The 17,587-nt window shown below is 44.4% G+C and overlaps 1 protein-coding gene across 3 annotated transcripts in view; it reads left to right on the top strand.

Moving 5' to 3' along the window:
- Nucleotides 1–17,258, top strand: part of LOC102995057 (zinc finger protein 160-like) — a 74,670-nt gene extending 57,412 nt beyond the window's left edge. Inside the window, exons 4-9 of one of the 3 annotated variants that reach the window (XM_028477776.1) lie at nucleotides 9,629–9,755; nucleotides 10,186–10,291; nucleotides 10,684–10,740; nucleotides 10,964–11,166; nucleotides 11,604–11,697; nucleotides 17,171–17,258. In XM_028477776.1, coding sequence (XP_028333577.1) covers nucleotides 9,629–9,755; nucleotides 10,186–10,291; nucleotides 10,684–10,740; nucleotides 10,964–11,047 — 374 coding nt within the window. In that variant the 3' untranslated portion in view covers nucleotides 11,048–11,166; nucleotides 11,604–11,697; nucleotides 17,171–17,258. Of the gene's footprint in view, nucleotides 1–9,628; nucleotides 9,756–10,185; nucleotides 10,292–10,683; nucleotides 10,741–10,963; nucleotides 11,167–11,520; nucleotides 11,698–17,170 lie in introns of all 3 variants that reach the window. The other 2 variants (XM_028477777.1, XM_028477775.1) reach the window with 2 other exon arrangements.
- The last annotated feature ends 329 nt before the right edge of the window (nucleotides 17,259–17,587 follow it).

Below are 17,587 nucleotides of genomic sequence, written 5' to 3'. Positions count from 1 at the left end.
GGGCCCGTGAGCCATGGCCGCTGAGCCTGCGCGTCCGGAGCCTGCGCTCCGCAACGGGAGAGGCCACAACAGTGAGAGGCCCGCATACCAAAAAAAAAAAAAAAAAAAATGGGATGGTATCATGTTAATTCCTAAACCAATTCTTGTTTTCTTTTAAAATTAGTATTTTAGTTGCCATCGTACACTTATTTTCACACAGGTATGCAGTCACAAGCTGTGCTCCTACGTATGCATACACCCTTTGCTCTGCTCGTGCCCTCTTTCATTCCTGATCACTCCTCAAATGGAACCTCCATGTGAATGGAAACAGTTATTTGTTTGCATATTTAATTTGTTCTGTTGATCACCCCCATTTCCAGAGCACCTTTTCACCCATGCCTCCACCTTCCATGTTACATTATAGAAATGATCCCTCTTTATCCATTGAACAACTTTATCCGGACAGCCGTGCAGCCGTGATGACTCAGAAACCACTTCCAGGAGGGATGGCTGAATAGCTTAGTTACACAGCTCACTTCTTCTTGTGTCTCCCTTGACGTTTTCTGTCTAAACTCCTGGTATTCGTTGTATTATTTTGTAATCTGTCCTGTTTAAGTTTTGGCCGATGGCCGGTCACATTGAAGTTTTCTCAGTCTGTAGGTCCTGGTTCTTGCACCACTTTGTGTGTTGGTTGGGTTAATGTACATAAACCTGTGCATCTCCTACCCCGATGTGAAAAATTGTGTTAATTTACCTCAAGCCTTTTAAAACAATTTAGTGCTGTTAGATGGCTTAGAATATTGCATGTTTTGTAGTAAATACTCAAAAGTTACTTTTTTAGAAAAAGGTATGTTAGTATTCTGTCATGGTTTTCATGATACACCTTTGTCTGCATTATATCCTGTTTGCTTTTCGTTTGTACTTCGTTCTCAACATTGTATCTGATCCCAGTTAATGAATATAGAATGTGCTGTTTATTCCATATAGTTTGGTAACCATTAAGCTAGATAATTAAGGGTACTGCATAGGTAGGGATTGCTCTACTTACTGGCTGTTAGAGACCTGGAGAAAATTAATATTTTATGTATTAATTTATAAGTGGAATTTACAGATGATGGTCTTTCAGCGTGTCTTATGCAAAACAACTGACACACACTACTTGTTAAAGTTATAAAATGCCTTTTCTTTATGGGTACGTAGTTTTACGGCAGATACTTAGAAAACTATATTGTTTTCTTAAAACTTGTTTTATCAAATTCTTCATTTCTCTATATTTGTTTTACAATTCTAAACAGCCAATTAGTTAGATTGGATAAGCTTGTTTTGGCTTATTTAGCATTACAATTTATGTCATCTGTTCTTTTTTTTCTTTAACATCTTTATTGGAGTATAACTGCTTTACAGTGTTGTTTCTGCTGTGTAACAAAGTGAATCAGCTATACATATACATATGTCCCTATATCTCCTCCCTCTTGCATCTTCCTCCCACCCTCCCTATCCCACCCCTCAAGGTGGTCACAGAGCACCGAGCTGATCTCCCTGTGCTATGCAGCTGCTTCCCACTAGCTATCTATTTTACATTTGGTAGTGTATATATGTCAGTGCTACCCTCACTTTGTCCCAGCTTACCCTTTCCCCTCCCTGTGTCCTCAAGTCCATTCTCCATGTCTGTGTCTTTATTCCTGTCCTGCCCCTAGGTTCATTAGAACCTTTTTTTTTTTTTTAGATTAGCATATGGTATTTGTTTTTCTCTTTCTGACTTACTTCACTCTGTATGACAGACTCTAGGTCCATCCACCTCACTACAGATAACTCAGTTTCGTTTCTTTTTATGGCTGAGTAATAGTGCATTGTATATATGTGCCACATCTTCTTTATCCTATGTCATCTGTTCTTTTGCATTTATTTATTTACAGTAAGTATTCAGAATACACCTATAGTATAATATATATTTTTCTTCTCAATTATGAGACAACAGTCTGTTTAGTGTTAATTGGTATGTAAATATCATTCTTTTAATTCATGTTCCCAGTGATTAAAATGTCATCACAGTCTTTCTCAACTGTAGGTCACATTCATTCAAAAGACATGCAGTCAAATAGCGAGTGTTCTGGATAATGAAGCAGGGTGGAAAAGAGGTCGAATCCCCAGAGCCGAGGGCCTCATGAGTGTGTGCTGATGGGGCCCTGGGACCTGGTGGGGGCGTGTGCAGCCAAAGCCCGTGGTCACTGGTGTGGGAACCTGGAGACCCATCCCTCCCAGCACTCAGCCCACCACATCCTCAGGAGAGCAGGCTGGGGACCCCCAGCCCACCTGGCCGGCAGAGGCCAGCCTGCGGCTGCTCCCCCCAGAAGAGGGGTGCCCAGCCTCGGGGTCAGCGCCCCACCGGACACAAGTGCCCGCTCCACCATCCGTCCCTAAGGACACCTTCCGTGGGTTCAGCTGTTTTGCAAGGGGAACAGAGCACCAGGCGCACAGCAGGCATCCCATAGCTGCTCACTGCGAGGGCGGCCCTCCTTGATGACAGGACAGGTGACCAGCGGGGGCTCCCCGTGCTCACAGGCCACCGCCCACAGCCTTGCGAAGGACACTGTGGGTTTTCTCTCCTCACTCCCTTATTCTCGCTCTTTTCCGTGGACTTCCCTCCTGTGGAAACCTGCCAGTTCTCCTGCTTTTAACCCTCTGCCTGTAGAGATGGAGAGGCATCTGTGATGGACCAGCTTGAACTCCCTGAACTGGGATTCTGCGAAGAACGTGTTTCCGTAACTAGGTCGACTCCGAGACGGCTTGGTGCAAGTCAGTGATGGAATGTTCAGCTTGATAAAGCTGCAGGTCGGAAGGGCCCCGACAGAAAACTCTTCACGTTAATCTTCCTCCCAACTCTTTAAACTGGTAATAATGACAGAACTGTTCCTATAATCATTTTCATCTCGGGGAAATCCAGGAAAATACACATGATTGTGAGTGTCATTAGATAGATGATGAAAGAAATTACAAAGGAATGTCTATGATCCATAATGGAAATCTCACTGATGGAAGAGATCAACCTGGTAGAAGGGATGCAGGAATCAAGCCCATTGGAAATAGGCTTGGATTTAACATTTTGGATAAACTGCAGATATTTCTTACTGATGGGATAATATCTGAATGTAATGAAGTTGAGAGGTCTGTCAACAGTAGGTCCTCATTTACTCCACTTCAAAGAATTCCTCCTGGTGTCCAAACCAACGTTTCAAATACATATGGCAGTTATTTCATGCCTCCTTCAGTGATGACACAAGACCACATCGAAAGACCTTACAAATGTAATGAGTGTAGGAAAACCTTTAAGGACTCACTCCTCACTGGACATCAGATAATCCGTACAAGAGAGAAATTATATAAATGTGATGTATGTGACAAATTCTTTGTTCGAAATTCACAGCTTGTACATCATCAGAAAATTCACGGAGAGTCATGGTACAAATGTAACGTGCGGCAAAACCTTTAATGATAGCGCCACTCTTGGAAGACATCAGATAATCCACCCAGGAGCCAAATTATATAAATGTGATGTATGTGGTAAAATCTTTGGTTAAAACTCACGGCTTGGAATATTCATGCTGGAAAGAGAAGTTACAAATTTAATGACAGCTCAAATGTCAGTAGACATCAGAAAATTCAGACAGGAAAGAAATTATATAAATGTGATGTATGTGGCAGAGCCTTTAGCCGAAATTCATACCTTGCCGATCAACGGGGAGTTCATACCGGACAGAAACCGTACAAATGTAATGAGTGTGGCAGATTCTTCAGTGTGCCTTCTAGCGCGGCCCTTCTAGCCTAATGTAGCATCAGAGGATCCATACTAGTGAGAGCCCTTAAAAATACAATGAAGTTGGCGATGCTTTTAGCGTGGCTTGATAGCTTAGGCTTCATGAGAAAATGTATGCTGGATAGAAGCCAGATAAATGTATTTAGTATAGTCAGGCCTTTAGAAGATGAATTCATTCTGGAAAGAATCCTCGCAAATGCCATGAATGTGAAAAACCTATTCTCGTGGGTCACATCTCACCAATAATCAGGAACTCCACCCCCGTCAGAGCATTACAGAGGTACTGAATTTAGCAAAGCTTCTTGGTTGTGCCTTAAACTCAGGGATCACCAAATACTTCATACTTAAAAATGCACACCACAACACCCTCATGTAGAAGGCTTTTGACACGTTTGGTCACCAATGTGTGGGGATTTTTCTCACAAGTAATTCCTGGGACACCAGCTGGGTATCCCACAATTCAACTCAGCTGAGACAGTGCCTGCACGGAGATCGCATGAGGTCCTGTAGATCTCACAGGACTGACATCCCTTCCAACACACTTCAGGTGGCAGGCAGAAATCGAGGTTATCACCCGTGCCCCTCACGAATACGCTATAGATCCTAAGTTTCAACAACGCCCTCTGTCACCCTCTGTAAACCAGGAGAAATGAATCTGCACAGAGAAGTCACGTATTCATATGCATAAATGTCTGGTATATATTTGTGAACAAGTGAAGTTTGCATCTGATAACTGGAGTATATGGATCCCCTCTGCATCTGTTTGTTTCTATTTCAGTTCTTTTTATCTCTTGGTCCTATTTGTTGTGACATCGTTTTTTGTTATTTTAGTTGAGTGCTGGGTATTATATATGAAAAACTGTAGAGGTTCTGGCTGATGCTGTCTTCCTTCAGCGTTTCCTCTGACACAGACCCAGAGTATGGACAGGCTCTCAGTTTAGTCAGGGAATGAGTGACTTGAGGCTGGGAGTCCTTGTAAGCCTCAGTCTCAGCTGCCTTCACCCACCTCCCCCCCCACCCCAGGGTGGAGCCTTCCAGGGTCTCCATCTGGAATCCTGGGGTGCTTCCCAGGGCCCCTCCTTCTTGGCAGGTCCCGAAGCCGTTTTTGTCTCCTGAGCGCCATGAGGTTACTGCAACTCAGCTGCTCAGCCAGTTTCTACAGAGTGTGGGGCTCATTTCCTGTGCCTTCCTTTTCTTGGGGAGCTTGGTCCCTAAAGCCCTGGCTGGCTTGTCAGGCCTGCACTCGAATTTTTGTCTTCCCGGCCCCATGGAACTGTCCAGAGCTCTGTTAGCCAGTGCTCTCTGCTTGACTTTTTACTGCATTTTCTTCCCAGAGTCGGATGCCCCGAGTGAAGGCGCGGCCCTCTCAGTCTCCCGCTCCCTCACTGGGTTTCCCTTTTGTTTGGAATCTTGGACCCTTGAGTTGCGGATGCCTCAGTAACTCTTGGACGCCTTCAGACATCCTTTAAAAACATTTAGCTTTTCTAGTTCTTGGTGAGCTGACCTACAGGCTGCTCATGTATAGAACTGCAAGTGGGGAAAAACTGCTCCCTCCTTCTGAAGCAATACGTAATAGTCACCGTAAATGTACTGATCATCTTTATCTGATACGGGAGAAAGCAAGAACTCCTGGTCCTTGCTCAGTCCCCTCTTCCGTTTCTAATCAGAATCCCCAGTTTGCCCATGCTCGGCCACTTGAACTTGGAAAGAGGATGGAGCAAGCGGCCCGCTCTGCCCCGAGACAGGACCTGCGCTCCGGCTCCTCTCGTGGCCGCTGTGCCGTTGTCCCAGGCCCGCACTGGTCTCCCCTCGACCCCTTGCCCCGTGCCAGCCCAGGGCGGTGGCTGAGGAGGTGGGAGGGGTTATGTGACCTTTATTCTGTGAACTGATCCCATGTGGGTTTTCTCTTTAAGTGCTTAAAAAAATGACTGCTTTTAGTCTTCCCTCCAATTTCATTTTAAAGGTGAAAATGAAGATTTTATTCTTGAAGTCGAGTGCAGTGATTTTAGTCTTTTTGAAGGCAACGGTTGAGATCTGAAAAAGACATCTCAGAGAACTCCAGCGTATAAAGCCGAGAAAAGAGGATGTGTTCAGGTTGAATTGTGGGCGGGACCCCAAACTGTGCCTCTGTGTCTCCCAGAGTCTGCTAATTCCTGAGATGGGTGGATATAGGACTCCAAACACCCGAAGGACTAAGGTCCTAAAATCACCACTTAGTCTGCCTGCGTCAGGAGTGTTGGTGGTCACAGCGGAGGTTTGGGTGGAGCCAGGAGCAGTGTAGCCTGTGCCGGGGGTCAGAGAGCAAGGAGGGTGGAAGCGCAGCCCGGCCAGGAGGGTGAGAGGGGGTGGGGGGGTGACGTGGGGACAGAGAAAGGGGTGACGCCTGGCGGGGTCTGAGGGGCCGTGGCTGTCACAGCTCGGGGCAGGGATGCTCCTGACCATCTACGCAGCACCCACGGCACAGCCGAGGTTGAGAGGCTCTGGTGTGAAGAATCCCCAGCCTGTCTCAAGCACCGCTGAGTTCACAGCAGGGTCCAACACTCCACTGTGGGTTCATTTGCAGTGCCCTTAACAAGGTTGGATCCAGCACTTCCTGAGCTTGAGTGAGTCAATTAGGCAGAACTGACCTCAGAATCAGTGAGGGAAAATTAGCCTAGTGACTCCTCACCCAGGGTAGATTCTAGGGATGCCCTTGAGTTTAGGTGGGGCCCTTCCAATAGCCTCACCGGCAGCGTTTTTAGTAGGAGGAGGTGGCAAAACCCCTCTTAGTTCTAGTGGTTTTGGTTTCTGAAACAGTACTCTTCAGTAGCTTCGTGTTGTTAATTTATTGTTAAAAATTGTGTTCAGTTCTTAAAATATTAACTTGTTTTATCTGTATGGCTGAGTCGGGTCTTAGTTGTGGCACGTGGGATCTTGAGGCATGCGGGCTCTTTCGTTGAGGTGTACGGGCTTCTCTCTAGTTGCCGCATGCGGGTTTTCTCTTCTCTAGTTGCGGCGTGCGAGCGCAGTAGTTGTGGCGCGCGGGATTAGTTTCCCCACAGCATGTGGAATCTTAGCTCCCGGACCAGGGATCCAGCCCGCGCCCCCTGCATCGTCAGGCGGATTGTCTACCACGGGACCAGCAGGGAAGTCCCTCTTCAGTGCTACTTTCAAACAGTATCCTTTCCTAAGCAGTGTTTGAGCGCTCTTTCCCGCACACTCATCCTGTTGTCTTCTTGGAAGTCGTCGTCCCCCCGCACGCCTTCTCAGCCCTGTTGATGGTGGCCTGAGCCGAGCCCTCCCGTCTCCATGGAGCCCCTTGTGACTGGCTCGGTTCTGGGTTCCGGGCTCCCGGGAGACAGTGGCGGAGGCGGAGCCATGGCGCCGTTTTCTCTGGAGACGGCGGTGACGGCGGCGGTCGCGGTGACAGCGGAGGTGGTGAGGTGCCCGGCAGTGAAGCAGCAGCCACTGCCGCGCGCGAGGTGCTGCACCCGTCCCCGAGGGTGGGTGGTGGAAGGGGCCCCCTGTGGTCGCATTTCCGGCGCCGCGACCGCAGGGCCAAGGCCATGGCGAGGAAGAACTTGGCTCAAGTCACGGAAGCGGGGCTGGGGCCTGTCAGACGGGGCCCGGCGAAGCGGCGGGGTTTGTTTCCTCTTTTAAGTACGGCTGCGGGCCCAGGGCGTTGTGGCCTCAGTGGGGAAGGATTGACACCACCTGGTCGGACGTGGCAGCAGGTCCTGCGGTCGCTGCGTGGAGGACGGGTGGGGGCGGGGCAAGAGGGATTGGTAGAAACCACTGGTGAAGGAGTCGCTCGGCGTACACGGGTTGAGCTCTTTGGGCAAAAATTTTAAACCCCTCAACGTCACCCATCTTACAAAGCCCAGAGCAATGTATATAATACTTTAAGTGCACGTACTGCTTATGTGTATAATGTATGTACTCTAACATCTTCAGATAGTCACTGAATGCCTGTGTCAGGCACGGTTCTACTCACTATTGTAGGAAGGGTTACGTGGCCCAAGATCTCTTTGTGCAGAGAGAAAGAGAATGAAAGGCTCCGTGAGTTCAGTTTGAGAAAGTTGAACACGTGGATAGAAGTGCTGCAGAAGCAGCGGCCGATGCTGGGTGTGTCCGCTCGGGAGGACTCGGCGTGGCCGCTTTCCTCGCGTTTCCATGACCCTCTGGCCTCCCCACTCTACCGCTCGTGCTCACACCTCCTCGCCTGGCACACCTCCATCTGGGTGGACTTTGGGCCTTTTGAAGTCAACATGGGCCCAAACTGTCTTTTCCTCACGTCTATTGCTCCTCCTGAGATCTTAGCGCTAGTTACTGCTAAGTAATTCGGTAACTAGCTCTTCTGGAGAACCAATTTTGCCCTGTGTATAAAGATCCTCAAAAATACTCATATTCTGACAGGAGCCGTTTTATTTCTGCTAAGGAAATGGTTCTTATCTGGACGAAACTTATGCGTAACAATGTTGACCATAACAACTTCCAATGTGATTTACATTTTTTACTGGTTAGAAAATTACAAGAGCAATACACCACTTAGAAACCACTTTAAAGTATGAGTACTGTGTAGTTCGCGTTCCACAGGGATTTAACATCTCCCACTTTGCCTCCCAGCCTTACCGCGTTTCCCCGTTTGCCCTCACTTTGAGAGGGAATGATTTCTGGTGGTCCCGTTCTTGTGGTGGGTGGTGGACTCACTGGGCCGAGGCGGTGATTTCTGACCCCTCTTTGACTCTCTCCTGAGCGGCCATGAGTGTGTGTGAGCCCACTGCGTGCAGAAGGCAGTTTTGACCTTACCGATTTCCCAGAAGTGCTTTATTTCGTCCCTCACCAAACAAGGCTGTTTAAGGATTCTTTCTGATTGTTCCCTAAGCCACGAGGAAGACCTGGCTAAAGTGATCGAGCTCCAGGAAATCCCAGACGAGCAGTCAAGAGAGCAGAGCCAGGGACTTCACTGGTGGTCCAGTGGGTCAGACTCTGCGTTTCCAGTGCAGGGGGCCGGGTTTGATCCCTGGTCAGGGAACTAGATCCCACATGCATGCCACGACGGAGAGCCCACAAGCGGCTTTATCCAGACTCAATCTTCAGTGTACACACTGGGAAATTCCTCCACCAATGTGTGTATAAGCTGATGCCCTTTAAAATACGCTTGTTTCTGCATGTAAATCTGCTCGCTGAGTCCGTCTGACAGTTAATGGCTGGTGACACTCCTGAGGCCCCCTGGGTCCTTTGTTGAACAGAAGCAGTGGGGAGGGACCTTCTAATGAACGATGTCCCTGCCCTTCTCTGTACCTGTGAGTCAGCTCTGGTGATGGTGCAGAGTCCACTAGAGATAGCAGTGCGAGGCTACAGCCTATGGAGCCAGGGCACAGGCCACGCCCGTCGTCGCTCCTTGGCGCTTTTAAAATACTGACCATACTTGTTCTTGAAGTCTGTAAGTTTTTGTTTTTCCTATTTTAGGCAAAAAAGCAGTTACAAGAAATGCAACATAATCAGGTACTTAAATCTCTAAATCGTTTAGAAATCTGTTAAGAGGTGAATTGAGCTGGGTTCATAGTTACTATAATTACTACAGATGTTTAGCCAAAGTCTACGCTAGTCCACTGCTGTAATGTATACAGCACCCCTGGATTTGTACACTGAATGTGTTTGCATTTTTAGATGCATTTAGAGTCTGGCAGTTGTGTGTGGTTCAGAATGCTAAGTCCTTTCTGGGTTCACTTGAAAGCTGACAGCCTAGGGAGCCAGGGCACAAGCCACTCAACGTCATCGCTCCTTGGTGCTTTTAAAATAATGGCCATACTTGTTCTTGAAGTTTAGAAGTTTTCGTTTTTCCTATTTTAGGCAAGGCAGAGGGAAAAAAATGGATGGAAAATGTAATAAATGCTTATCGTACATTGTTGACAAGCTTCTTTCAAAATCTGACAAGAGGCTTCAGCTTCATCTTAAAACAGCTGCTCGGGCAGAGAAGGTGCGCTAGCACAGTGTCCCTGAAGGCCCCTTTACAAAGAGGGCGCCGTTGGTCATGTCCATGCCGCAATGAAGATCCCCCGTGCTGCAACTAAGACCTGGCACAGCCAAGTAAATATTAAATAAATAAATATATATATATATCTTTATCCACTTTAGCGTTAGGATTTACGTTCAGGAAAATATCTTGGACTTCCCTTGATCTTGAGAAGGTGGGGTTGTGTTCCCTTCTCACCCCGATCCGTGTGCATGCTGGGGTTAAGGGCAGAGGGGTGAAGGCTGATCTGAGTTATGGTGGTCCGGGGGGGGGTCTCGGGTGGACCCCGCCTAAAGGCAGGAGGTGCCTTTGTGTGAACACTGGAGAGGCTTGACCGGAGACAGTCTTGAGGGTCTCTCACTCTCTCTCTTCTATTTATTTAACTGTTTTCCAGGATTTTGCGGCAGTTAAGAAGTAAAGAACTAAACATATGCAGAGCGCAGCTCCTTGAAAGAGAAAAAGAAATCGCTGAACTGAAAGCGGAAAGGAACACCACCAGGGTTAGTGGAGTTCTTACTGGGTTAACATTTACTTCTGGTGATGATTGGGCTCTGGGTTACTGTCTTTAAACTCAAAAGATGATCCACTCTGTCTGCTTTTAAACACATTTTCAACATCTTCCCACCAAGCAGACTGGGGTTGACCAGTTCAGGGTTCTCACACCTTGCTTGAAATTTATGATGAGAGTTAATGTAATTTTAGTACATTTGAGGGGGAATTTCTCTAACTTGATTGCCCACACTGAGCAGCGTGTGGGATCTAGTTCCCCGACCAGGGATCAAACCCGGGCCCCCTGCATTGGGAGTGCCAAGTGTTATCCACTGGAGCACCAGGAAAGGCCCTTAGCTAATGATTCTTAATGTCTTCTTCTGGTTTTTCTGCTCTTTAACAGACGGGGGTGCTTGACATAAACCACGAGCAAGAAAACACGCCGAGCATGAATGGAAAGGCAAGTCCTTGTCTCCCTCTCTGTCTGGTTCTCATCTCACCCGTCCAGTCTGTGCAGGTCTGTTGGGAACGTGTCGCCAACACACCGCTTAGACCTGAGCAGCCGTGACAGTCGTGTGAGCCCACAGCATGCAGAAGGCAGTTTTGATCTTAGCGATTTCCCGGAAGTGCTTTATTTTGTCCCTCACCGAACAAGGCCGTTTAAGGATTCTTTCCCCCGTTAGAGATCTTCCGATGGTTCTCACGAGGAAGACCTGGCCCGAGCTCCGGGAAACCTCAGACAAGCAGTCGAGAGCAGAGCCAGATGAAGGAGCTGGCCGCCCTCTGTACTCACGTGACGGGGCGGGAGGAAGGTCTGGACACAGCCAGAGAAGACCTCATCGTATCTGAGGAAATGAACACGAAGTTGCAACGGGATGTTTGTGACGTGAGTGACATTAGATGGGTCACTGCTGTCAAGGGAACCAGACATAATCAAAGACAAATATGGTGAACTGGCTCTGTGTGCACCTTCTGTGTGGCCACCCCCCTGCCACCATCCCATGTAGTCCCTTTCACACGCACGAGCTGGGTGCTCTCCAGAGCGGATGCTGAGGCGGCTTCCGTTTTCTCAGCGGGTCCTCACACGACCCAGAGAACAGGGCGGGCAACGATCGTCTGCCTTGAGTAACTCAGCCTCCCCTAGGTGTCCAGGCCTTACTGCCTCTGGAGCATTTTTGTGTGTGTGTTTGTTGTCTGGTCAGAAAGTTCGCCTTTACACTTTTCTTCACTCTCCCTGCAGATACTCCTCCACCTGTTACAGAAACACCTAACTTGGCCGTGTTGATTTTCTCTGAATATCTCGACCACTCTGCTTCCTCCTAGCTGGTATGTCAGAGACAGAAAACTCATCTCAAGATGCCTTGGGCCTTAGCAGATTGGGGGGACAGGCTGAAAACAATGATAAGCTTCCAAAAAAGTAAGCTTTTTGTTTTTTGTCTATCTCACTGAACAGTTTTCATTTGTTCCTGATTTTTAACTAATGTTGATTGATTAAATGGAATATCCAGCTCTCTCTATATATTATCTTCTGAAAGCTTAACCCAAAGCCTTTTATTAAACTGCTCTTTCTGGAGGACTTCTGGAGGACTTAGAGCATCTGAACTAGATTCAGACTCACTTTTTCAAGCTGGGGTTAGATGAGGTCTCCCCACCTAAGGCCACTGTCCCCTTATACATTGGGGCTTTATAGGAACTTGTGGGCCCAGGGAGGTGATTTCACTGCCACAGCCCCAGGTTCAATCCCTGGTCAGGGAACTAAGATCCCACAAGACACTTGGCTTGGCCAAAGAAAAAACAAAAGATAGGAGTTGTCTAGTGACATATTTTTGGATAACATTTTCCATTACCATTTTCCTCCACATTTATTTCAGCATTTTTGAACAACAAGAATTACCTGCACTTAATTTAGTTTGTCAACATTATTTTTATACTGGTCTAGTAAAAGAAAAATGGTACAAACATACAGAGAAAAATACAAAACTTTCACTCCTATCTCTGTATCTATCATCTCTGTATAAGACCTATATTCAGAAATATAGTTTTATCCACCAAAATTAAAACAGCTAGGTATTACAAAATGCAAAAGTTTGTGTATTCCACTTATAAAACATTGACTCAAAATTAGAAGTTATTACTGTTATACATTAATTTAACATATTAAGAAAAAGACAACACAATAATAAAGTTAAAAACTTCCTGGAGAATTAAAAATCATGACAAAAAGGAATATAGAAAAAAATATATTGTTAAGAAGAACATTTCACCAAACAAACATCATAATCAGAAGAAAACACTGGATGCATTCCCTCTGAAGTTGCAGTGAAGGGTGCTGCTGGCCAGGGCTCCTGCCTTTCACCACTGTACAGTGTGCCTACAGAGAGTGGGAACTGTTAACAATCACAAATCTAAAATCTACAGCCATGGAAAGGCCAAGAGTGAAAGAGTGGAAAAAGACATTCCATCCTAAAGAGACCCGAGGTGACTACACAATGTCAGACAATATAAAAACAAAAGCTGATACAAGAGATGAAGGACAATATATACTGTTAAAAGGATCAATTCACCAAGAAGATATACATCTAACATTAAAGCTCCCCCCAAAAAAGAAGGAGACATTAACAGAAAGAGAAATAGCAGCCCCATAATTGTATGAGACCTTAATACCCCAGTTTTTTGGATGGGTGGAACCAAAGAGAACATCAATAAGGAAACAGAGGACTTGAACAACACTGTAGACTGACTGGACCTAACAAACACCACCAGAAAACACACACTTCTGAAGAATAAAACATTCTCCATGAGAGACCACATGTTAGGACATAAAAGAAATCTTAATTCATTATGCTCTCAGTCTTCTTAAATTTTTCTCAAACTACAAAGCAGTGAAATTAGAAATAAACAGCAGAATGAAAACGAAAAAATCTCCAAAATGTGGAAATAAAACGTATTCATAAATAACCAATGGGTCAAAGAAGAAATCACAAAGGAATTTTTAAAATATCTGGATGAAAATGAAAACATACAAAAATTTATAAAACGTAGTGAAAGCTGTACTAACAGGGAAGTCAAATCAGAAATCTATTTTTACTAAAGTAAATAGAGAAAAAGAATAAACTAAAATTTAACAAAAGGAAAGAGGTAAATAAAAAAGATTACACCAGAGATAAATGTACTATAATGAATATAAAAGTAAGAACTGAGTTGGTGTTTTGAAAAAATTAAATTTACAAAACCTTGGCTAGAGTAAGAAAAAAAAGATTTAGATAACTAAAAACATGAAAGAGGAGAGATTTCAACTGTTGTCACAGAAATGTTTTTTAAAGCTGTAAGGGGTCCTGTGAACAATAATGCTTACAGATTACATAATCTAGAAGATACAGGTAAATTCATGAAACAACCTACTAAGCTCTTATCTTGAAAAGAATTATAACTAGAGAGGTTCAAGCAGTCATCAGAAATCTCTGTATTCCACTTATAAAACATTGACTCAAAATTAGAAGTTATTACTGTTATACATTAATTTAACATATTAAGAAAAAGACAACACAATAATAAAGTTAAAAACTTCCTGGAGAATTAAAAATCATGACAAAAAGGAATATAGAAAAAAATATATTGTTAAGAAGAACATTTCACCAAACAAACATCATAATCAGAAGAAAACACTGGATGCATTCCCTCTGAAGTTGCAGTGAAGGGTGCTGCTGGCCAGGGCTCCTGCCTTTCACCACTGTACAGTGTGCCTACAGAGAGTGGGAACTGTTAACAATCACAAATCTAAAATCTACAGCCATGGAAAGGCCAAGAGTGAAAGAGTGGAAAAAGACATTCCATCCTAAAGAGACCCGAGGTGACTACACAATGTCAGACAATATAAAAACAAAAGCTGATACAAGAGATGAAGGACAATATATACTGTTAAAAGGATCAATTCACCAAGAAGATATACATCTAACATTAAAGCTCCCCCCAAAAAAGAAGGAGACATTAACAGAAAGAGAAATAGCAGCCCCATAATTGTATGAGACCTTAATACCCCAGTTTTTTGGATGGGTGGAACCAAAGAGAACATCAATAAGGAAACAGAGGACTTGAACAACACTGTAGACTGACTGGACCTAACAAACACCACCAGAAAACACACACTTCTGAAGAATAAAACATTCTCCATGAGAGACCACATGTTAGGACATAAAAGAAATCTTAATTCATTATGCTCTCAGTCTTCTTAAATTTTTCTCAAACTACAAAGCAGTGAAATTAGAAATAAACAGCAGAATGAAAACGAAAAAATCTCCAAAATGTGGAAATAAAACGTATTCATAAATAACCAATGGGTCAAAGAAGAAATCACAAAGGAATTTTTAAAATATCTGGATGAAAATGAAAACATACAAAAATTTATAAAACGTAGTGAAAGCTGTACTAACAGGGAAGTCAAATCAGAAATCTATTTTTACTAAAGTAAATAGAGAAAAAGAATAAACTAAAATTTAACAAAAGGAAAGAGGTAAATAAAAAAGATTACACCAGAGATAAATGTACTATAATGAATATAAAAGTAAGAACTGAGTTGGTGTTTTGAAAAAATTAAATTTACAAAACCTTGGCTAGAGTAAGAAAAAAAAGATTTAGATAACTAAAAACATGAAAGAGGAGAGATTTCAACTGTTGTCACAGAAATGTTTTTTAAAGCTGTAAGGGGTCCTGTGAACAATAATGCTTACAGATTACATAATCTAGAAGATACAGGTAAATTCATGAAACAACCTACTAAGCTCTTATCTTGAAAAGAATTATAACTAGAGAGGTTCAAGCAGTAATCAGAAATCTCAAACAAGGAAAAAGCCAAAACCAGATGACTTCACTGCATAATCCTACCAAACCTTTACAGAAGAATTACCTCTAATCCTGAATAAAAAAAAACTGCCGAAGAGCTGTAGAGGGAACACTGGCAAACTCATTCGTGGAGCCTGCATGATTCTATACCAAGCCCAGAGAAAGACACACGAAGCAGAGAAAAGTACAAACCAATATCCCCAGTGAATACTGAAGCAAAAATCCTCAATAAAATAGTACCCAACCAAATTCAACAACACATGAAAATGATTCTACATCATGACCAAGTGGACTTTATTACTATAAAAAAAATCAATTCATGTGATACACCACATTAACAGAATAAAGGAAGAAACACATGATCATCTCAATTGATGCAGAAAAATGCATTTCACAAAATTCAACTACATTTCAAGATATAAAAACTCTGGGAATTCCCTGGCGGTCCAGTGGTTAGGACTCAGCACTTTCACTGTCGTGGCCCAGGTTCAATCCCTGGTCAGGGAACTAAGATCCCACCACAAGGCCAAAAAGAAAAAAAGAGAGATATAAACACTCAACTAGAAAGCTTTCCTTCTCAGATCAGGAAGAAGGCAAGGATACACACTCTTTGCACTATTGTCCAACAAAGTACAGAAAGCCCTCACCAGAGAAATTAGATAAGAAAAAGTTACCCAAATTGAAAAAAGTAAAATTATCTTTTTTCGTAGATGATAACTTTTATATGTAAAAACAGTAAAGATTCCACAGGGAAACTGCTACATCAAAAAACTCTAGAGCTTCCCTGGTGGCACAGTGGTTGAGAATCCGCCTGCCAATGCAGGGGACACGGGTTCGAGCCCTGGTCTGGGAAGATCCCACATGCTGCAGAGCAAATAAGCCTGTGCGCCACAACTACTGAAGCCTGCGCGCCCTAGTGCCTATGCTCCGCAACAAGAGAAGCCACCACAATGAGAAGCCCACGCACTGCCATGCACTGCAACAGAGTAGCCCCTGCTCGCCGCAACTAGAGAAAGCCTGTGTGCAGCAACGAAGACTCAATGCAACCAAAAATAAAATAAAAATTTTAAAAACCCCTAGAAAAGTTGCAGGATACCAAAAGTCAATGCGCAAAACATATCACGAAATAATCAAGATGGTGTGGTACTGGCATCAACACAGATATGTAACGTAACAGAAGAGAACGCTCAGAATTAATTTTGCATATATGTAGAATGCATTTTCAAGGGTGCCAATACCACACAATAGAAAAAGGACAGTCTCAGTAACAAACGGTGCTGGGAAACCAGGTATCTACTGGCAAAAGTATAAAGCTGGAACCTTACCTGCATCAGAATGAGAAACTTCTATGTGTCAGAGGAGGCAACCAACAGTGAAAAAAAAGTAACCTCCAAGGACCGGAGATGATCAAAATGGGCTAAGAATCTCCATGGGTCAGAGATTTAGGTTGATTTCAAAGTTTAAAATCAATGATAGAATGAAACACCCTCTATCAATCACTGATGTATCTCTGAACTTTCCATTCCATTCCCAATCATTAACGATTTTTAAATCAGTGACACACCCATTTCGCTTCTAATGCAGCATGAAAAGTCAGAGGGTATTTGCTGTAATTACTCTGTTTCCTACAATTTACCGGGCATAAGTGCATATTATTACCTGACTTGCATGTGCAGCTTCTTTATCCTGGTTTTCAGGGGCCCCTCAACAATCCCTGCTGTCCAGTAGCAATGACACCCTGTCTCCAGTCCATGGGTGTGAAGCCCTGCCCAGGACTAGGCCCAGTGGAGCCTCCTCACAAGTCCCAGGTCACTGGGTCACGGGGAGACGGGATCTAAGTGGAGAGGACAGGCCCTGAGGGAAGGCCCCGGATGACTGTGATGTACAGGTGTCAGGCAGGATACTGCAGAGTCAGACAAGATCGGCGAGTCCAAAGAAGGGCATTTCAGGAAGGACAGAGAAATCAACTGAGAATATGACTTTACCTGAGAAAGAGCCATTCCTGACTCCTCTTTCTTTCCTCTCCCTCCTCTTCCGGGCTTCTTCCTCAGGCAGTAGGAGTCTTTCAAGTCGACCTTGAAAGTGGAAAAGATGCCGTTTAATGCTTAGAATCGACACACCCCCTTCCTGTGTCACCACCACACACACAGGGAAGCCCTCAGCATGTGGAACAGACGGTCCTCTGCTGCCCACTGTCCCAGGAGGGGCTCAGGACAGAAAACTCCCACAGAGACCAGCAAGTAAGTTCCCACACTTTTTTTTTGTTCAGTGCATGACAGATCTTTGAAGATCAAATAGTGTAGCTTATCCCTTTTTTAACTGAAGTATATATATATTAAATAAATGAATGAATAAAATATATATTCATTTATGGCTGCATTGGGTCTTTGTTGCAGTGCGTGGGCTTCTCATTGTATTGTGGAGCACGGGCTCTAGAGCGCAGGCTCAGTAGTTGTGGCACACAGGCC

Source organism: Physeter macrocephalus, chromosome 17 (genome assembly GCF_002837175.3).
Source record: "Physeter macrocephalus isolate SW-GA chromosome 17, ASM283717v5, whole genome shotgun sequence".
Classification (NCBI taxonomy): Eukaryota; Metazoa; Chordata; class Mammalia; order Artiodactyla; family Physeteridae; genus Physeter; species Physeter macrocephalus.
Note: the sequence above shows the minus strand (reverse complement) of the source record. Positions and strands in the feature narration are given on the sequence as shown.